The sequence below is a fragment of the Cololabis saira genome, chromosome 18 (genome assembly GCF_033807715.1).
Source record: "Cololabis saira isolate AMF1-May2022 chromosome 18, fColSai1.1, whole genome shotgun sequence".
Taxonomy (NCBI): domain Eukaryota; kingdom Metazoa; phylum Chordata; class Actinopteri; order Beloniformes; family Belonidae; genus Cololabis; species Cololabis saira.
This window is the reverse complement of record NC_084604.1, coordinates 27270072-27293107: the sequence shown is the minus strand read 5'-3', so window position 1 is coordinate 27293107 and position 23036 is coordinate 27270072. Positions and strand designations below refer to the sequence as shown.

General features: G+C 39.5%; 2 protein-coding genes across 2 annotated transcripts; one reads left to right on the top strand and one right to left on the bottom strand.

Moving 5' to 3' along the window:
- Window positions 1-94: 94 nt before the first annotated feature.
- On the top strand, window positions 95-13627 carry slc2a12 (solute carrier family 2 member 12). Its single transcript, XM_061746540.1, has 6 exons — window positions 95-195; window positions 822-939; window positions 8083-9363; window positions 10379-10501; window positions 10601-10733; window positions 12135-13627. The coding sequence occupies exons 2-6, from the start codon at window positions 846-848 to the stop codon at window positions 12226-12228; spliced, it is 1725 nt and encodes a 574-aa protein (XP_061602524.1). The 5' UTR covers window positions 95-195; window positions 822-845; the 3' UTR covers window positions 12229-13627.
- tbpl1 (TBP-like 1) lies at window positions 13016-21030 on the bottom strand. Its single transcript, XM_061746541.1, has 8 exons — window positions 20915-21030; window positions 20304-20376; window positions 19238-19444; window positions 19061-19143; window positions 17995-18058; window positions 15912-16015; window positions 15157-15251; window positions 13016-14305 (listed from the first exon to the last, which is right to left on the bottom strand). The coding sequence occupies exons 3-8, from the start codon at window positions 19370-19372 to the stop codon at window positions 14223-14225; spliced, it is 564 nt and encodes a 187-aa protein (XP_061602525.1). The 5' UTR covers window positions 19373-19444; window positions 20304-20376; window positions 20915-21030; the 3' UTR covers window positions 13016-14222.
- Between the last annotated feature and the right edge of the window lie 2006 nt (window positions 21031-23036).

Here is a 23036-nt window from a genome sequence, read left to right as displayed (position 1 = left end):
CCACTCTTTCCCATTGGCCAGCGCAGACAGAGAGGGGCGTGGTTTAAGCAAATATCTGACCATAACAAGCAGAACGCGTGGACTCACACGAGCGAGAGAAGTTTTCATCAAGAGGAAAGTCTGCGTGCAGAAAAGGGCGAATGGGCCGGCTCACCCGACTCTAAAACGACATCACTTATTCAGCTGAGACCTCAGGTAGGGACAGTGCCACTGCCAGCTGTTGCCATAGAGACCCAAGTGCATGGCAAGGACCTTTTATGAAGCGAAGCACGTGTAATTTGCACTTTTAAGTGTGGGGGAGTGTTTTTTCTTTTCTTTTCTTTTCCCTTTGTTTCTTTTCTCCTGCAATGACGTTTTTAGTCTCCTGATTTCCTAGGATTTCTGGCCTCTGAAAAACAGATTGCAAGGTTTTTGCTCAGGTCGCTGCTTTGCAGGAAATGTGGGGGGAAAACAAACTCGCGCATGAAAAAGGGAGTTGTCCCATTCTGTGGGCTCAGCCATATAAATGAACATGTTCACCTTTTAGTGACAGCTGGGGGGAAAATTCCTTCACTTTTGCAATAGTGTCATGTCAGCAAAACATAACTTGAAACTGGAAAAACAAACTCAAAGCTGGTATGGTCCTATTCCCAGGGTACCAGGCTTTGAGGGGATGCTGTTTTTCTCCTGCAGAGAAAGTGCATGGGATGAGCTGAAATCAAATGTATTTTCTTTTGTGCAAAATCAGTATGTTTTTTTTATTTTCTGCACGATTTTAATTCCTTCTTATTAAAACCATTGTGTTTTGTGTTGGTGTGTGTGTGTGTGTGTTTTGACCCTAGGCCTACTGGTAGTTCTGGGTGATAATGGACCCCAAGAGTGAGACCAAAACGATGACCTCCTACGTTCCAGGCAGCGACTCGTCTGAGACCCAGAAACTGGCTGCACCCACAACACCAGGTACACACAGATGCCAGTAATATCTTTTATAACACGAGCATTCGATAAAACTCTTGCAACTCTCCCTTTTAAGTGGTTAAAGGTCTCAGCAAAAGGTGTGTCATTGTTTTGTTTGGACTCAACACATTAGTCCAGCTTCAGGAGTGAGCATATCTGTTTGTTGACACTGGTACATCTGGCCTCCTGCCAACTGGGTGAATCTACCGTTCCTTCGTAAACACTTTAGTCTGGTATCAGTGTTTCCGCAGGGTTTTAAAAAGTGATAAATGAAAATTGCCAAATTTAAGGCCATTAAAAGTGTTAAATTCACTGTCACAGGTATTATTTTTTTTTAAATTGGTATTATTTTTTACCTTTTACATTTTTTTTATATATATGTTTTTATTGGCAGATTGTTTCCACAATACAGAGCAAAACAGATGAACATACCTTTTTTTTTTTTTTTCTCCCTCTCCCCATCCATCCCCCCATGGTTATCATCATTAAGTTTCCTTTGGGAATAGCAAAAAATAAATAAAAATGAACAAAAAATAAAACAAATAATAACAATAACATTTAAAAAATAAATAAATAAATGAAGATAAAAAGATACTAATACAGTGACATAAAAGTAGTAGTAGAGCTCGAGAAGAACCTTTCTAATGAACCTCTAATTTACCTTTTACATTTTAAGCAGACTATTTTATTGTCATTCACAAAGTGAAATAGATGTGAAACATCTGGTCAACATCAATGAGTCTATAAATCTGTTCTGTATAGTGTTCTATAGTTCAAAATCTGTATTAATGTTAAAATGTCCGTGATTAACACTTAATGTTGTGACAGTTTTTTTTTTTTAATCTGAAGGTAGTGAAAAAGGTATTAAATTGGTATTAAATTTAACATAAGGATTGCTGTATAAACCCTGGGTATACAAGCTGGTTATTTCACTTATGTCAGAAGTGTGCAGAGATTGTTAAAAGATCAGATGAACTGAGAAATCTTGATGACCTTTCCGACGGCCCGTCAAATGTTGAAGTGAAGTTGATGCTCAGCAAAGTTATCCGGGCACCTCGGTAATCAGTCATCATCCTCCATGAAATTGGCGCATGAATTCCCCAAAGCCTTTTTCAAACTCCTGAAATTAGAGCACTATTTCTTATTTACAACGACCATTTCCAAAAACCGTTATCTGTGTTGAAGCCAAAAGCTGTTTATGGCATAGTAATATCTGTGTAACTGTGACCTTGGAGGTGGAGTTTCAGCGTTGTGTAAGAGACTCTTCACACGGCACCAATTCATGATTTAAAAACATTAACAAATCATTCTTTTATTAAATATTCAGAAACGTAACAGTGTATAATTAAATAGTTTGAGGTTTTTTTGGGGGTGGGGGGCAGTTTAAATAAATTGACTGCATCTGGGTACATCCAAGTATTTTATATTGTGCTTGGTATTGAAACCTAAATCTTTAAGTACAGTATTCTGTGAAAAACTGGGTGGGCAAGTAGTTCAGGAATTGGAAATTAGTGATAACCAATAGAAAATTCCAAACTAGACTGGGATTTCTCTTTGAAAATGATGTACCTCACTATCTGGCTCGTGAGAAAAGGCTAAAGAACAGTTTAAAGCCAATATCCATGACGGAAACCTTATTTTCTCTACGGTAAACACAGGTGACAATGTTATGTTTGAAAACGTGTGATGGATTACGAGCCAAAGGTTCATGCGAAAGAAGCAGGAAAATGTTGAACAAATAAAATTGAAAGTTGATGAAGGATGTAAAACAAAGTGTAGATGCTTGTTTAGTGAGTAGTCAAATACTTGCAGTGTTGTTAAAGCAGCACAAAGGATTTTTTTCATTTTACGCCATCTGATCTGATTTGAAGGAATGTTTTAGGAAGTGTTAGCAAGTCTCCGGTCTCTACTATCAGCAAAAACCAGCCCAAAGAGCTTAGGACTCCCATCTTGCGAGTCTCGTGAAAAATGTACCAAACTAAGAACTACAGTGGGCGTCAAAGGGACTCAAGAAGGGAATGACGGGAGAGAAAACAAGAGCGTGAAAGGCCAAGAGACCAAGTTAGAATAACCACATAGAAGTTGGAAACATTGACTGTGTACCACTGACTTTGAATAGTGTGATGTCAATCATTGCTAAACTGTAAAATGGATCACCTGGAAGCATCGCCCCCATCAAGAGTTGAAAGAAACATCATAGACTCAGCGCAAATGTCAGGTGATTAAATGGAGGCTACACAGTAGGGCTGGGCGATATGGACCAAAAGTCATATCTCGATATTTTCTAGCTGAATGGCGATATTCGATATATATCGATATTTTTTCTGTGCCATAATTGGGGTTTCCCCCAAAGCATTATAGCATAGCATCTCTGTTAGCTTCATTTTTTTCTGAGGCAAACCCTTAAAAAAAAACAGTCAGTTTTAATACAAAGCCTCGTGCCAAATGTCACACAGGTTCCTTTGTTAACAGAGGTCTGCACAATATCAAAATGTATAAAACAAATGAAATAAAAAAAAACTGCCTGCATATATAGAATACAAATGCTTCTTGAATAAAATAAAACAAATATCCCTTTCCTGCATAACTGACAGTTGACAGTTGTGCAAATAACAAAACATTTGTGCAAATCAAATAAAACATTCAAGTCAATTTGTCACAAAATAAGCTATATCAAAATCATAAAAAAAAAAAAAAATTAATCAATATAAACGATATTGTCTCGTACCATATCGCGTTTGAAAATATATCGATATATATTAAAATCTCTATATGTCGCCCAGCCCTACTACACAGTAAATGCTAGCTGCTGAAACTCTACATGGTAGCAGGATTGTGTCAGGGTACACGGCTTCCTTCTGCAGCCAGAAAATGTGCTTGTTTATTGGTATGAAGAAGACATCAGCAAGAGACAAACCAAAGCATCAGACAAACCCATCTTCAAGCCTTAAACTGTGTGCTAACAGCGACTAAACCTCCATACCTGTAATATGATAAATATTGGCTTTAAATGTATTCTTTAATATTAGTCTTTTTGTACGGTTATAAAAAACAAAAGCTTGTTTTGCAATCAGTGCTTTGACACGTAATAAATAAACCGGCAGGTTTGCGTCCATGTGTTGTTTATCAAAGGTAGGGTAAGTGATAGATATTTGATATGCCCCATCGTAAACTCTCCCAAGCCCCGCCTCCTCACCAGTTCATGTACGACTACAAACCCGCCTCTCTTTTATTTATTTTTTTTTTTAAACAGTGGACTCGTGAGAAAATGGTGAGGAGATATTCAATGAAGGATGATGGATGTGTTTTGGATTGTGAAAAACTGCTAAATAACAGATTAGAATCGCGTCTCCTACTGTACCTTTAACTTGAACGTTGATCCCAACTTTTTCTATGTGGCTGAACAAAAAAAAGGAAGAAATCAAAGAGCTCTTCATCTGGGAGTAAAACAATACGATCAGTCCAGCACTACTTGTTTCCTGTACAAGTATCAGCTAAAATTACTTTACAAAGTGTTTATTACAAGTAAATAGTTTTTGTGTACAGTTAAAAACTATACAGTATATAGTTCACTAAGAAACCTGATGTAGAAATGTACAAACTTTGAAACTCGCAAAAGACGAAAGAGTTTTTTTAATGCCATATTTCCCTCTCTTTTCACCAACCTACCTGTGATTTCACAAAAACAAATGATTTAACTTTGTATTCCTGCTGTATTTAATACTAATCTTGTGGTTCCTGTGTCTTCTCCACTTTGGTTGAATAAACTCCTCATGTTCTTTCACGTGATGGCTACTTAAAAACTTGATAAGATTGCATGTGTTTATATTTAGCAACATTTTTCCCACCTCTGGAAATGTTGCCTTGTGTAATGAGTTTGTTGCAGTTGTGCTGATGGGAATTTCCGGTGCAAAAATACCTCCACGCTGCCAATATATCACTAAAGGGAGATAGCAAGCTCACTCCAGCAATTCTCAGGTTTGAAAAAAGTAATTTAGAGCGGTATCCAAATTATACGAATCCATGAGCTCACGTTTGCTTTACCTCACAACTAAGTTACACAACATTAAGCTCGGTACTTCTTGGTGCAGGAATGATATCGTCTATGGCAGGGGTCGGCAACCAAAAATGTTGAAAGAGCCGTATTGGACCAAAAACACTAAAAACAAATGTGTCTGGAACCGCAAAAAATGAAAAGTCTTGTATCAGCCTTAGAAATGAAGACAACACATGCTGCATGTATCAATATTAGTTCTAACTGGGGGAAGATTTTTTCATTATGCACTTCGAGAAAAAAGTAGAAATGTCGAGAAAAAAAGTCAAAATGTCAAGATTAAGGTTGAAGTAAAATCTTGAGAAAAAAGTTGAAATGTCGAGAAAAAAGTCAAAATTTCGAGAAAAAAGTTGAAATGTCGAGATTAAAAAAGGAAAAAAGAAAAAAAATGAAAAAGAAGAGAAAAAAGGAAAAAAAAGGTCAAACATTTTTGAAAAAGCTCCAGGGAGCCACTAGGGCGGCGATAAAGAGCTGCATGCGGCTCTAGAGCCGCGGGTTGCCGACCCCTGGTCTATGGGAAATGATAGGATGAGATAGGAACCCTGCAGTTTGCATGTGTGTCTCAATTTTTGTTGATTGTTACACCACGGTTATTACAATGTTACAAATGACTTTAATGGGCTGATCACGGGTACTAAATACAAGAGAAGTTGTTTTCTGTCGGACGTGGTGCAGCAGGCTGGAATAATCCCAACGTAACCAATGAAAGCTACCGTGTCCGCTGAGTTCATCGGTGTTCTATCCGTCACTTTCTAATCTTTCAGGTTGCAACAGTCACCATCATTCATTAAACACACAGTGGCTCTCATGATTGCCTTGTCGTTTTCCGTGTGAACCTCCGACCTCTAATCCCAGGCAATCAGCCCTGCTTAGGAAGCTTCGGGGTGGGAGATAGAGAGCTGCGGCTGCCTCCAGAAACGTCTGACAGAAGGGTCGTTCCTTGAGAGTTTTAGCGGGGAAAGGATTGACGCGATGAAATATCTGCTAACTGCCCCTGGCTGTTCTGTGTAATGTGGTTTTAATCTCATTACAGCAACTTGGTTGGCAAGAAGTAAACAATAGCACAGTTATTCAATCCTCCTGGTTATTAGGTAGGAGGCATGAAGGATCATCTTGTTGGCCCACGTTTTAACCAAATAACACCTTTCTTGTGAAGAAAACCACTTTATTTTCTATTAATTTGCAAACAGCATGAACCCAAGATATTAATTTCTTTTTTTTTCTTTTGTGAACTTCATTTTTGAAATATGACATAACTATGAATTTCAGTCGTTATTTGGTCTGATTGTTCCTGCAAATACATCTGAAGGTGTGCAGCCGTGTGATCCAGCTGAGGATCGCTGACAGGCCAGTCCAATACCCAGACCCTCCTCTTCCTCAGTCACAAATCTCAGTGTACTTCTCTGTACTAATGCTGCCATCACACAAATGTCCCTGATAGAACCGCAGACTATCACTGACCCTGGTTTTTGGTCCTGATGCTGATGGCATCATCATTTTTATCAGATTCCAATCGGTTGATTTAACGAAAACAGACAACACAAGTGTATATCTTGAATCCCTGATGGGATCATGATCGGTTTGAGGACAGGTGGACATTTATGTTCCTCATACTCTTCGTGGAAAGCAGCAGACATCATTCCAACCCGGGGCAGAATGAGTTGTGTCGCTCATTAAATGTCACCTTTCCAAAATGTGTATACTTCAGGCAGAGCCGTCTGGGATATTTGCGAGGCCCTGTGCTAAATGGCTGGGGGGGGCCCTCGCAAAACTTTGGGGTTTTTCGGGTCGGATCGGGTGTCTATATGTGCAATTTTAACTCTCCAATTAGCAAAATACTGGATATCTTCTCCTGCCTCATCATCATCTCTTGCCTCGACGCGGGGCCCCGCGGCTGCTTGAGACCCGGTCGGATCGGTGATTTTTGTAACAAATTTATCAAACAAGCCTTTCAGAGAGGCATTAAACTCCTCCATTTTCTTTAGTTTTTTTCTTTTTTCATCCCCTGATGGAAATTTCCTGAATCTGTCTCGTTCTCTCGACATTGTGTGACAGTTTGTTCCAACTCCACCGTCTGGATCAGAGCACCTTGTGTCTGCACTTGGTCTGATCAGTTGTATTGAACAACAGACACGCGCATCATTGCACATATATTTATTGATATGCACAGACTAGTACACATTTAGGTCTGTAATGGAACGTGACTGTTGATATTTATAAGGGAAAAAAGGAAAAAAAAACGAAAAAAAAGAAAATTGGAGAAAAAAAACGCCCATAGCGCGAGGCCCCGTGCGAGGCCCCATCGCACGATTCGCACACCCCTTGCGGCGGCCCTGACTTCAGGTTCATAACATTGTTAATGTAGAAACCAGTTCCACCAGCCTCAAAATTCAACTAATCTGATTAGGTTTAGTTCCTCAGACGTGTGGGAGTGTCACGCAGTCAGACAGCAGGATGGCATGTGGATCCTCTGCCTGGGGCAGATGGGGTTTCCATGGATAAGAGGACGTCCCTGATTTCTTTGAGCATTTCATTTTGGTCTGATATGACGTATTGGAGATGTGGAGAGTGGTGAATTATGATATACCCTGGTAGTGGTTTTACCGTGGTGGTAGGGCTGTGCGATTAATCGATTTTAAATTTAAATCGGATTTATTAATCAAGACGATGTTAAGACGATGTTTTTGCAGCTGGCTGCATTACAGACAGAGCTCGTCTAGTCATCTTTGTTTGGTCAAGAAAATTGTAAATGTTGTCACTTTTTTCAAGGAGGATTTACATCATCTTTCAATTACACTTCATTCCAATAGGGAAATTTGTTTGCTATTTTTCTTTAAAAATAAAGATAAAATATTTGAAACAATTTATTCCATTGTCTTTTGTAGTTTTACCAAAAAAATCAAAATCAAAAATCGGGTTTTCAGAGAAAAAAATCGGGATTTTATTTTTGTCCAAAATCGCCCAGCCCTACGTGGTGGTAGATCAGTTTATCACTGAAGTTCTTGAGTCGTTTCTTGTGTGGCCAGATCTGTGAGGAAAAAGAAAAGCACCAGACTTTTTCTTGAATGTAACTGTAATCCCTCTCTGTGCAGGCTGCAGCTGGCTGGTGGTGCTCGCAGCTGTGTCGGCTTCTCTGAGCGGCCTGATGCTGGGCTACGAGATGGGCCTGACCTCCGGGGTCCTGCTGCAGCTGCGGGGCGTCCTCTCGCTCTCCTGCAGGGAGCAGGAACTGCTGGTGAGCTCCCAGCTGCTCGGCGCGCTCCTCGTCTGCTTGGCCGGAGGCCCCGTCCTGGATCGCTACGGCCGGCGCTGGTCGCTGCTCCTGAGTGCCGCGCTGGTGATCGGAGGAACCGTGGCGCTGGTTTCCGTGACCTCGCTGGCCGTGCTCACCCTGGGCCGCGTGATAGTCGGCATGGGAACGGCCCTGTCGGGGACGGCGGCTTGTCTGTACATTGCGGAGATCTCTCCGAGGGAGAGGAGGGGTCTGCTGGTGACGCTGTACGAGCTCATGCTGGTTTTGGGGGTCATGCTGGGATTCGGCTGCAGTTACGCCTTCGCCACGGTGCCTCACGGGTGGGCGTACACGTTTGGACTTGTAATTCCCCCGGCGCTGCTTCAGATAGGCGCACTCGTCTTCCTCCCGCCCAGTCCCCGCTTCCTCGTGGCTCGGGGGAAAGTGGAGCAGGCGATGTCAGTGTTGGCAAGAATGAGAGGCGGTAATAAAGAGCATGTGGCGACAGAGCTCAGAGACATCCAGACCGGACTCAAGGAAGAATCGGAGTATTGTTTCTGGGAGCTCTTCAGCACCAAGGCCAACCTGCGCTCCCGGCTGCTCACGGGGGTGGCGTTAGTTTTCCTCCAGCAGGCGACCGGACAGCCCAACATCCTCTCCTACGCCTCCCCGCTCCTCCGCAGCGTGGGCTTCGACAGCGACGCCGCCGCCACCTTGGCCTCCACGGGTTTCGGAGTGGTCAAAGTGGTCGGCACGATCCCCGCCGTGTTGCTGGTCGACCGCGTGGGACCCAAGAGCTTCCTGTGCGTGGGCGCCGTGGCGATGGGGATGTCCCTGGCTGCACTGGGCACGCTGACCATGCAGAGCCGCACTGACCTGACCAGCCTGTGTAAGAGCCAGGCGGGTCTGAACCACACGGACGCTCCGTGGGATTTAAACGGAACCTCCTTTCACCTGGACGGCAGTGACAGTTTCCCCACTCAGCCCCCGGGTCAGTGGGGCGCGCACGAGGCCGGGATAACCGACGCAGAGGATGACGGGGCTGGGGGAAGGAGTCCCGCCGTGTCTTCCTCGCTCAGGTGGGCGTCATTGATCAGCCTGCTGGTGTACGTGGCGGCCTTCTCCGTCAGTCTCGGCCCAAGTGAGTTTCTCCCCCTCTCACTTTGCACAAATATCCAAACGCTTGAAATGAGACACTTTCTTCCCTGTTATGAGCTTTCTGAGAAATTTTCCATCTATATTTTTGCCCACATTGTGAACAGACTTACATTAGCTGCTAAACCTGAAAGAATTGCAGCGTAGGTGTCATTTCTCCCCAATAAGTGGTCAATACTCAGAAGTAGGGCTGGGCGATATGGACCAAAAGTCATATCTCGATATTTTCTAGCTAAATGGCGATACTCGATATATATCTCTATTTTTTCTGTGCCTTAATTGGGGTTTCCCCCAAAGCATTATAGCATAGCATCTCTGTTAGCTTCATTTTTTTCTGAGGCAAACCCTTAAAAAAACAGTCAGTTTTAATACAAAACCTCGTGCCAAATGTCACACAGGTACCTTTATTAACACAATATCAAAATGTATAAAACAAATGAAATAAAAATAAACTGCCTGCATATATAGAATAAAAATGCTTCTTGAATAAAATAAAACAAATATCCCTTTCCTGCATAACAATTAAATTAAAATACAATGTAGACAGTAACAGGCAGACTTTTCCACTGAGGTTGACAGTTGTGCAAAAAACAAAACATTTGTGCAAATCTCAAATAAAACATTCAAGTCAATTTGTCAAAAAATAAGCTATATCAAAATCATTAAAAAAAAAATGTAAAAAAAAAAAAAAAAAAAAAAAAAATTTAAATCGATATAAACGATATTGTCTCGTACCATATCGTGTTTGAAAATATATCGATATATATTAAAATCTCGATATATCGCCCAGCCCTACTCAGAAATGAGAGAATTTGTGTTCTGCAATTCAGTGGGTGCAGCTTTTAAACTTGTTGCACAACTAAGTACAAAGTACAAGGCTATTTACCACTAATAAGGTTTGGGTTAATAGATAATAAAAATGTTTTGCTCCAGCTTCTGCGATAAGACTCTTAGAGCCTCTGCTCAAGACTCTAATAATGTATTTTTTTCTTCTTTTTTAGTGGTTTACGTGGTTCTCAGTGAGATCTTCCCAATGGGAGTCAGAGGTCGGGCTGTGTCGGTGGTGTCGGCGGTAAACTGGGCCACCAACCTGCTCATCTCCATGACCTTCCTCACCATCACAGGTGTGTAGGATTTCTTGTGTAGATGTTCTCCATCGTCTTTGCCGTGAGAATCGTCCTCGTACGTATTTTATTTATTTATCTTGCATCTTATTTTTCCAGAAAGGATTGGGCTTCCCAATGTGATGTTCCTGTACTCTGCCATGAGTTTTGTTCTGCTGGTCTTCATCATCCTCTGTGTTCCCGAGACCAAAGGCCGCACACTGGAGGAGATATCAAAAGAGCTGGCTAAAAAGTAGGCGACAACTTTGAGTCATACACATACCTAGTGAGTTTAGCCTGGCCAGTCGTACACGGTCACGCTGCAAAGTTTACCCCCCCCTACCAAATGTAACCCTCTCGTTCACATTTGCACCGGTACAGCACGTACTGAGCCAATTGCAACAGGGCGGGCGTTGTGCAACGACTCAGACGAGAGGCTGGTGTAAACAGATCCTGGTCATGGTAATCCTCAGAGGCCTGAATCAGTTGGAGCTGATGTTTCCTCCTGGATGGAAGGGTCTTCAAGGAACAAGATAAGGAGGTTCAGGCCTTTGAGGAGACTTTTACAGGGAGGTCCAAGAGCAGAGGTGTCAAAAGTATTCACATTCATTACTCAGGTAGAAGTATAGATACTGGGGTTAAAAAATACTCCTGTAGAAGTTGAAGTATCAACTCGAGTTTTTTACTCAAGTAAAAGTATAAAAGTACTGGTTTCAAAACTACTTAAAGTATAAAAGTAAAAGTAATGTAAGGGGGGAAAAAGGCCATTAAGGACAAAAGCCATTGAAAATCAATGCATCTTAGTATAATGCAAATATCAAAGAACCATATATGTGTAGTATTGAGCATTAACATGTGTTTCAGAGAGCAGAAGATATGATGACTAGTTGCCTTTAAGTATTGTAATGGTGCAAAAAGTCAAACTTCAGAGGCGTGTTATCATTTATCCTAACCTTTATTGGAATGTACATCCAAGTTTAGTTTCAGGAATCTGAGGGAACGGATGTAAGAACAAAACTGGACAAGAACATCTGAAACAACCACAACCAAATTCACTCTATCCGGATGGAGCAATTTAACTGGATAGTTTTTTTTAAAGGCCGAAATGAAATAGAGTAACAAGGCTGTTTTTAAAATGTAAGGAGTAAAAAGTACAGATAATTGCGTGAAAATGTAAGGAGTAAAAGTAAAAAGTCGTCTGAAAAATAATTACTCCAGTGAAGTATAGATAACCAAAATTTCTACTTAAGTAAGGTAACGAAGTATTTGTACTTCGTTACTTGACACCTCTGTCCAAGAGCCCCTACTCCTAAGAGCCAGAACGGTGGCAGAATTGCTAAAATCACTTCTGATTAAACAGCTTTTACTACAAAACCAGCAGCAGTCATTTACTGGAGTTCCTACTCCTTTCTACGCATTTTAGGTATTTTTTGTTTAAATTCATCTGCTTGTCATTCTGGCTATGACACACGCTTCGTTTCCATGGTTGCTCATACGCCTATCCAGCAGCATCCAGCGGGGACAGTTGTCACCAACTTCTTGAAATCAAACTCGAAGCCAGACTCGTTTATTTGAATGAATTAGGATGGCTGGCCAGGCTATAGTAAAGTAGTTTGTAAAACTGAATTCTATTGTTGTTCTTTTGCTTTAACAGGAAAAATTTTGAGTTGAAGATTTTCAGGCGGCCGCAACATCAAGAGAGCCTCATCAACAAGAACACAGCTACAGTGTGTCCTGCAAAAGTCTGACATCTCTCCAGAGAGCAACCCCCCCCCCAACCAACCTGAGGATCAAGAGCCAGGACAATAAAAACAAAAAAACACGACACCCCTGCAGTATTAGCTGGCATCACTCAGCTCCATGCAGCACGTCAGGGACAGAATTCTGCTTTGTATTAAAGCCAAGTCCCAAACCAGAAAGATAACTTAAACCAGCTTAAACCAGAGTTAATGGTGAAACTAATGGATTGATTCCCCATTTTAAGGTAACCTTTTTACATAAGTTTGCAGTGTTGCATCTATTATATTAACACTGCTTCTCTGCTGGGTGGCACACTCTTGAGTAGGATAATGCAAACATACAGCAGAACCTCTTCGTCTACTCGTTCGGATGTTGGGGGAACAGGCATTTTAATTCACATGCGTGTTGCTGGCTGCTGAATACTTAAAAACACGAGCAAAGCAATCAAGAAAGAAACTTTAAGGTCTAATGGTAATGTTGGCAGATAATTTAAGATGTAAAACTATTAGAGTTAAAGTGGTGATGAAAGTAAGAAATGAGTGGAATATTTTCTTTTTTTTAAGGATGATCTGCTCACAAAAAAATTGCACATTTTTTTTAAATTTGTACTTTGATACCGATATGCATCTTCTTTGCATATATAGTTGTAATAGTTTTTAACAATGAAACTTTCTGCGTCCTTCTCTGGGATATTCTATAAAACTGGAAAATGCTGCACTCCATCTGTGATCAGGACAAGAAAAACAACAACAAAAAAAACACTACAAATAAGTAAAACAAGATAGTCAACTGTAGTTTTGTTTTAGTGGGCCTTTTAAACATTTTACTTTTTATACAAAATACAAAATTTCAAGTGTCACAACTTTCACTTGACACTGGTTCCAAAAGTACTTTGCACGCACAGACAACATATCAACGTTCTTGTCAACAGCTTTCATATCCGTGTACATACACTATATACAAACATAACTACAGGATCTGTTGCCTTTTTAATGCAAAGCTTAACAGAGCAGTCAGCAGCTATTCGGCAATTAAAAACACTGCTTTCTGTTCAAGACAGTGGTCGTGTGAGAAATGTTTGTTTTTTTTTTTACTTTATGCTCCACTGCCATATATTTCTATGCTGCTGTAAAAGTTCACATGAATGTATTCCAAGACCTTTTGATAAGTGTTACTGCTGCCAATCAACCTTGCATGGCGCCAGAGTTATGAACATTTTTTTTTACATGAACTTTCTGCTACTCGGTTTGCTGCATACAAGTCAACGGTGGACAGTGTTTCAATGACTTTTCAATTCTTAACAATAAAAACCTGATATTGAATGTTAACTTATCAGTGATTGTGTTAAAATAATTAAGGTTTTGAATATATATATATATATATATATATATATATATATATATATATATATATATATATATATATATATAAACAAAACTCAACAAGTGTGTCAAACCATTTGGAAAGGAGGAGTAAAATGGCAAGGTTTGTACATCCTGATAAAACAAACAATGCAAATTGGAAGCAAATATAAACTCTGATGGAAGGGATCTGCATCTGCAAAAATAAAAACATGGCTTACTAATGTTTACACTCAACTGTTTCATCAATACGGAGTGGATATCGTTTACCCGTGACACGTCACTACGAACGGATCGTGGACGGAGATTCTTTTAAAGAAAAGACTAAAGGACGACTGTATAATTAGTAAAAAGGCTTCTGAGGCTTAAGATACAGACTCTTAGCACTGGTTACCACTGTCATGGATTAAAATAGCAATATTTAAAAACGGTTTGTGTCCATGCAAAAACACTCAAAGCAAATTGAGAGCAAGAGCAACTGACGTTCTCCCAAATTCCAACCCGGGTGGTGAAAACGCGGAGATCCAGTTCATGGCTGTTGCCACATAAAGACAACACAAGCAAATCCATCCAAAGAGAAGGTGATTCCTTGTCAGTCTCGAGTCCTCTTTCATCGTTCTCCTCTTCTTTGCACTTTGTCTTCATTTGTTTAGAGGTCTCCGACACTCGAACAGTAGCGGGTAGACCTGCTCCACTCCTGTCGCAACATTCTGCACGTTTGGTCCTAAATCAGCACACAAAGGGCGAGACAAAAAAAACACAGAAACTAAATAAAAACAACAAAAGGCATCACTATAGCAGAAACAGCAGATCATCATTTCCGTGATGTGGATTCAGCTTAGCTTAATACAAGCGGCACACAAACTATTTCACTCCAGAAAGATTTCTTGAGGAATTGGGTTATTTACAAACCGCTTTATCGATAACAGCCTATGAACAACAATAAGAATAAGACAACATGGCGTCAATCTGTTACGCTGGTGTGCCCTCTAGCTGTATGCAGTAAAAAAGGAAAGTGCACCCTCCATCAGCTCCAAGGTTTTAACTATTAGGATATAAGAATTAAGGAAAAAAAATAATAATTTAGTCCTTAACAAGTCTTAACATTTTTTGTGAAAACTAAACTAAAAGTCAGAAGCAGTGTGTGAAAACTATGAAGAACCTTTTATAGGAATTAAGAGGGTAAGTAGCAGCCGTGAGTAACTGATCACCACTAAGTGGTATCACATGACTTTAAGATCTGGTAGGGAGCAGGTGTTCTTATTTTAAATATGGGTAAAGTATCCCTGATGTTTCTGGCAGATATTGAGATTCCAATTGGTATTTGTAGATCAAGCTTCACTCATTTATTCAATATATATCAATATTAATAATACGTGTCTTTTTTCCACTGCATCATTTGCAGTTTGCCAAATTGTGAGATGCATTTTATTTTACATCCCTTCATCTTTCAGCCCATTTACAAAGATTTACAAAACCTTAGAATATATACGGGGGTTCTGCCTCTTTTCAAAATGACAGTATAAAAGGAGGATAAGCGAGGTCAGTGTGTGCTGTTATGCTGGCGTTTCATACCTGTAACTGTGAGGCTGCCAGTAGAAAACACTTGAATAGTGGCCTTTATAGTTTTGATCCTGTATGTAACAGCAGGATGGAGCTCAGGTTCATAACTGTCACAAAAACAAAACAAAAACATAGAAACAGATCAACACGTGTCATTTTGTCACTCAGAATGTAAAGAACAGTTGTGAGAGCCTGATAACAGCTAAACTAAACTCTACTGCGTTCTCATGACCAGGGTCTCAACCACTAGAGGGCCCCCTATGCTCGTAAAAAAAAAAGTTTTTGTTTATTTTTTTAATGACAAGGGTTCTAAAAAGAGAAGCACAAAACCACAATTATACGTGTTCCATGAGAATGGGACATTTAAGCAAACATGGAGCAGTCAATGTTGGAAAAACACATTTAGATACTTAAAATATAAATATTATCCTTACAACGTGAGTGAATCCAGTTGAATTATCAGTACCACAATACAGAAACACTGTTACAAAAAAGTTAAATGACTACAAATCTTAGTCTTATTTAAGTAAAATCTGTCCAAAATAATAAACTGTACTTAAAGTTCCATAACTAGATGTATAAAGTACATAAGACTAATTTAGCATCATATAAAGAGTCCATGAATCATGGAAGATCACTGATTGACATGTTGGGTGTAAATGTGCAACAGCTTATAGAAGGCTAAATCCCAACCTAAGAACTAAAGATCACAATGATGTTAGTGATGGGGGGACGACAAGTGGTTGTGATGCACGCTGCTGCGTTACCTGGCGATGGGCCGGTTTTTCTTTGTGAAGTCTACCAGGTGGATTGCAAACGGCATGGAGCACACTGCCAGCACATTCACAACTTTGAAAGCTGAGAACCTCACCTGAACAGAAAACATACAAGCACAGTCACTAACATGAAAGCATTTACATGTACAGAGCACCCTCTGTTGATCATGGCCTCGTGGTCGTAGCAGCAGGTAACGACCGCTGCTCTGCACCCGTGTGTTATTTGCCATCCCGTGCCTGAAGGTGAGTCGGAAGGCGTTTTCCACGTAACATAACGCAAGCTGGTAGACATTAACGTATTATCCTATTCATCACTTAGGGTAAAGCAGAAAACTGTTCTTACCAAGGTGGTTAATGTCTGTAGCAAAATAATTGGCTCTGCTCAGGTGACTCTACAGGACCTGTATAACAAACAGCTGTATAGGAAAGCAAAAACTATTCTATCAGACTGTTCCCATCCTCTACACCAAGAGTTTCAGTTTCTCCCATCGGGTACATTGCTCAGACTTCCACTTCTCAAAACTAATAGATATAAACATTCTTTTGTACCTTCTGCCATCTCCCTTCTCAATTCCATGAGGAAAAGGTAGCTGTTGTGGGGGTTGGATTGGATTTTTAGATTTAAACTCGTTGTCCTTTTTTTACTATGTGTATATGTGTATTGCTGCAAAATGAATTGCCCCATTGGGGAGAAATAAAGTTATTGATTGATTGACATCAGCAGATAGATGTAATTTTCGAAATGAGGATGAACGAACATTGGGATGAGCGTTTCTTGGCTGGGTTTTTTGTTCTGGCAAAGCCCCGGTTTGTTATTTTTGTGGCCAGTTGTTCAATCAACCGACCATCCTTTATGGTTCCGGACATATGCCGGTTTATGGTGTCCTCGACTCGCGGACCTCCCGAGGAAGCCTACTCATCTTCAAAATATAGGCCCTACCTGTGACAACCTGTTGTTGTTGTTACTCTCATCAACTGTTTCCTTATTTATTATTACTTTTTTTTAAAACTTAAACTCCCCTGGTGGGTTCTACTCAGGTTACGTGATCAACAAATCCCTCCCAGGACCTGCCACCCAACTTTAGTTCTGTTTAAATTAAACCTGTGTACCTTCGGAGGAGAGTTATTTGCGGGCCAGCTCGACATGCCACCCTGCATCGATCAATGTAAAAAGGACAGGCGAAACACTAGATCAGCGTGTTAAACGCGGGGTATGCACCAATGTGAAAGGCGCTTGTGAAGCATACTGGAAACAGAATATGAATACTTAGGAAAGCTAGGACGATAGGTTGGAGAAGAGTTGCTTTACTGGCCCCTTGATCAACTGCGACAGTTCAACACACTGACACCGACAAACAAACGTTATACTTCTGTTTTCAGAGCCCACCCGTCTCTTTCACCGTATTCAGTATATCCTCCTCCACTACAATACTTTCACACTTCCGCTTACAGTTTAGGAACAGGAAATTAAATAAATAAATACATTTCAAATAAGCAGCAAAGAACTCTTAACTGGTTGAGATATACTTGTAAAAAGTATTAAATCATAAGTTTTTGTATTATAGACTATGTACCTTGACTGCAGTTTGATCTTGAGTTTTGGTTTGTAGTGAGGAATGAGAAATAATGTCTCCTGGCACACATGGGAAGTAAGGTGTCATACAATTATGATCATAGCCTAATAATGCAAATGTTTTCTTCAAAAAAAAAAGAAAGAAAATGTCATAAAAGTGGTGGTTTGAAGCAGATTCTTAATCAAAATTTCTCAAGGGACTAGTTATTTTGTCCATCACAGTAAAGCAAGTCGTGTAAGACACTAACCTACCATGGTCTCGCTTTTCGCAGCTATTAACCAAGTCTGTTTATAGATTATTACAAACAGTGGTGTTTTAAAGATTTGTAAGACAGTCAGCTGTGATTCTGCAAAGCAATTAACCCCAAAGACTTATAAACTAAATTATTTTCTGAACTAGAAAATCATCTGTTACGCTGAATTTGAATCTTCAAAGCATTAAATATATACCTGACAACTGCAAATTTGTTCACCAGCAGCTATTTGTCTTTTTTTTCTCACCTTGAAGCCCAGTTTCTGCAGACAGCGAGCTAGTCTGCGAGCACCCAGCTTTGCCTCATCTTCACTGAAAAAACAAAGAGGATAAATGATTGGCAACACAATACTGTTATACTGTACGATCTGACATGGGAAAGAATTGTAATAAAGAAGCAAGCACACCTATATAAAACGCTAACAGCCACCCACACGCTTCTCGCATTTGTGACTGATAAGCTGTCTTGCATGTTTTAAAGGTTCCCTGCTTTAACACACTTGATTCAAATGAATGGTCATCATCAGCTTGTTATCAAGGTCTGCACAAGTCTATTAATGACAAAGTCATTTGTATCAGGGTGTGGTAAAGCAAGGAAGCATCTGAAACACGCTGCACAACAGACCTAGAGGACCAGAATTGAAGACCCTTGCCACAGACCATTGTCCTTTCTCACTGGAGTATCACATGATGGTGACTGCAGCATAGAATCAGTCACCAACAGTTCATCTCATATCCAATATATTATTCAAATGTCTACTTCAACCTGTTGTCAACAGAACTAATCAACTGTCATTTTTACGAATGTTGCTGTTACTTTGTGAGCAACGACGTGGCTGAATGGCTAGATGACAACAAAGGTCTGATCCTATTTACTGAAGTACTGGGATACTGTTTTAGTATGACAATTTGTTATAGGATGGAAATGATTGTTTCAGGCTTTCAAGCAAAATCAGGTTACGAGTCATAATTTCATATCAGTTTTCATTTACCATGGTACACCATCGTATAAGCAAGATAATGACTGATGAGGTGTCTATACTTTGGAAAAAACTGATTAAATCAGGACAATGAAGATAGAGAAATGGTAACATCACTGCATCGTTTACAGTTGGTCGTGAAGTTTCCCATCAATTCATTAAAGCCACATAAACAATAAATTGGTGGGAGAAATAAATTGTCTAATCGCAAAAAAAAAAAAAAGGTTCTTTTTCAAAATGACCAGTTCTACTTGTGGGGCTTTTTACATTACATTTACATACATGTGCTGATTAGTGTGTGCAAGTGTAGGCATTTTATGTGGAATCTGTCTACCTTGTTGCTCCAGTGCAGATGATTTTCCCTGAGGACCAGATTGACGCTGTTATCTTCGGCTTCCGAAGTTTCATAAGCACTTTCTGAAACCAAAGGGTAAATTTCATTGAGCCAACATATGTTATTTTACCTTCTCAATTTGAATGTAATGATATTCTGCCTTTAAAGTTTACTTACTCCAACTTCAGGCTTATAGATGACATTGGTTCCTTCTAAGGCAATGGTGCGCAGGTTAAGGTGACATCTGGTCCTGAATGTTGCCACCACATTGGTGATGATGATGTCGAGAGCCTCATCGTTGTTGGAATCCATGGGGAAGTGTGTGGTGCAGCAACAGGTGCAGCAACACTCACGCACTCATTACCAGGACTATCATCACCATCACTTCAGAGATGGACAGGAAAACAAGACATTTTAGGGAATAATGTTGAAGAAAAAAAAAAAGTACATTGATTTGTATTTTGTAACATAAAGCTTGTTTAAATTATTTCTATTCACAGTCCCCCATGCCAGCAGGAGCCTCAGCTAAATGACCTTAACCTGAATACAGAGGTGTCAAGTAACAAAGTACAAATACTTGGTTACCTTAAGTAGAAAATTTCCTTTCACACGACTTTTTACTTTTACTCCTTACATTTTCACGCAATTATCTGTACTTTTTACTCCTTATATTTTAAAAACAGCCTTGTTACTCTATTTCATTTCGGCCTTTAAAAAAAAATATCCAGTTAAATTGCTCCATCCGGATAGAGTGAATTTGGTTGTGGCACAGATGTTCTTGTCCAGTTTTGTTCTTACATCCGTTCCCTCAGATTCCTGCAACTAAACTTGGATGTACATTCCAATAAACGTTAGGATAAATGATAACATGCCTCTGAAGTTTGACTTTTTGCACCATTACAATACTTATAGGCAACTAGTAATCATATCTCCTGCTCTTTGAAACACATGTTAATGCTCAATAGTACACATATATGGTTCTTTAATATATTTGCATTATACTAAGATGCATTCATTTTCAATGGCTTTTGTCCATAATGGCTTTTTTCCCCCTTACATTACTTTTACTTTTATACTTTAAGTAGTTTTGAAACCAGTACTTTTATACTTTTACTTGAGTAAAAGACTTGGGTTGATACTTCAACTTCTACATGAGTATTTTTAAACTCTAGTATCTATACTTCTACCTGAGTAATGAATGTGAATACTTTTGACACCTCTGACCTGAATAACAATAAGTTACCTCACTCTCAGCACCAATTCATCTGGCTCTTCAGCTACGCATAAGCTGACAGCACCATGATTCACACAGGTATCTGCAAGATATCAGAGGAGTCACTTTAAACATTTAATGGATTAATTCATTTAGACCAGAGGCAAAGATGGAGATCAGATATCACATATATGCAAACGTGTTACAAAAGACGGTAAATAAAGTACAACTTTTCAAGCAGACAGCTGCCCCAGCCCTGTGTGGCTTCACTAACGCAGCAGCAGCTCGCTTGGGGGGAACGGTGCTAGCTAAGCTCAGCTCAATAAAGCAGGAATAACAGGCAGAACTGAACGCAGCAGCCTGCTGCTGTGGCTCGGCTTTCATGGGAATAAACTACTCAAAACAACGAGTTACAGCACCCCGCTGCTGCCCCGTTAGCCCGAAACTGTTTTCCCACCGCCACCTCTCCGCTAACAACAAAGAGGAAAACAGGCAGCGTTGAATGAAAAGTTGTTAGCTCCGGGGGCTAACACGCTAGCCGTCTAACGTTACAGTGAGGACGACAGTAGCGATATACGTGTGGCTGTGCGTGTGCACGGCAACGTGGGAGGAAGAAATATTTGCTTTAAATCTCCAGCTACCTCTTTAGCAGCCTCAATGCAGTTACTGTGACACAATTCTTTCAATGGCAACAAAAAAATAGTTGACAATCCCTTTCCTCTTTAGCTGATCGCCAAACATCCCCTCTTCCGGTTTGTACTTTCAAAATAAGAGTTGACCTTTCAACTCTTCAATTACGTCACGTTGACGATAGATAGATAGATAGATAGATAGATAGATAGATAGATAGATAGATAGATAGATAGATAGATAGATAGATAGATAGATAGATGGAGTTTAAAAATACTCCTGTAGAAGTTGAAGTATCAACTCAAGTTTTTTACTCAAGTAAAAGTATAAAAGTACTGGTTTCAAAACTACTTAAAGTATAAAAGTAAAAGTAATGTAAGGGGGAAAAAAGCCATTAAAGACAAAAGCCATTGAAAATGAATGCATCTTAGTATAATGCAAATATATTAAAGAACCATATATGTGTACTATTGAGCATTAACATGTGTTTCAGAGAGCAGGAGATATGATGACTAGTTGCTTATAAGTATTGTAATGGTGCAAAAAGTCAAACTTCAGAGGCATGTTATCATTTATCCTAACGTTTATTGGAATGTACATCCAAGTTTAGTTGCAGGAATCTGAGGGAACGGATGTAAGAACAAAACTGGACAAGAACATCTGAAACAACCACAACCAAATTCACTCTATCCGGATGGAGCAATTTAACTGGATAGTTTATTTAAAAGGCCGAAATGAAATAGAGTAACGAGGCTGTTTTTAAAATATAAGGAGTAAAAAGTACAGATAATTGCGTGAAAATAGTATAGATAGATAAATAGAGTAAAAGTAAAAAGTCGTGTGAAAAATAATTACTCCAGCGAAGTATAGATAACCAAAATTTCTACTTAAGTAAGGTAACAAAGTATTTGTACTTTGTTACTTGACACCTCAGATAGATAGATAGATAGATAGATAGATAGATAGATAGATAGATAGATAGATAGATAGATAGATAGATAGATAGATAGATAGATAGATAGATAGATAGATAGATAGATAGATAGATAGATAGATAGATAGATAGATAGATAGATAGATAGATAGATAGATAGATAGATAGATAGATAGATAGATAGATATGCTTTATTCCAGATTCAAGGTCCACATACAAATACAATCAAAAACACACAATACAAAAGATTACAAAACACAGAAATAAAAAATAGTTTAATGACTCATTTTAAAAGACACTTATACCAATGCTCCCAAAACTGAGACGTGCAGCGTGTGGCACTGTACATAATGTTCACCAGTACCACAACAATTTGATTATCAGAATGATTTAACTGACAGATAAACCTGTACACTACATGCCACTTGCAGTCTCTGAATATAATAATAATAATCATTATAATAATTATAAACACAACAATAATAATAATACTAATAATAATGATGATGATGATGATGATGATGATGATGATGATGATGATGATGATAATAATAATAATAACAATAATAATAATAATAATAATAATAATAATAATAATAATAATAATAATAATAATAATAATAATAATAATAATAATAATAATAATGGGCAGCACGGTGGCTTGGTGGTTAGCACTGTTGCCTCACAGCGAGAAGGTTCGGTTCGACTCCCGGGCCCAGCAGGAGTCTATCCGTGTGGAGTTTGCATGTTCTCCCCGTGCTTGCATGGGTTCCTCCACAGTCCAAAAACCTGCATAGTAGGTTAACTGATGATTCTAAGTTGCCCGTAGTGTGTGAGTATGTCTGGTTGTTTGTCTGTATATGTGGCCCTGTGATGGACTGACGACCTGTCCAGGGTGTATCCCTGCCTCTCGCCTGTAATGAGTTGGGATAGACTCCAGCAGACCCTGAGATCCTGCAAAGGATAAAGCGGGTATAGATAATGGATAGATAATGGATGGATAATAATAATCATAATAGATTAATTAATTAATTAATAATCAGATTCAGTTTGTATTAAACACTTCCCTGGTTAAATAAAGGTTACTAAATAAATATACAGTCATGCTAAAAAGAAAGAGTACTCTCTTTCTACTACTACTACTGTAATTTAGCAGACGCTTTTATCCAAAGCGACATACGTACATCTGAGAGAACAAC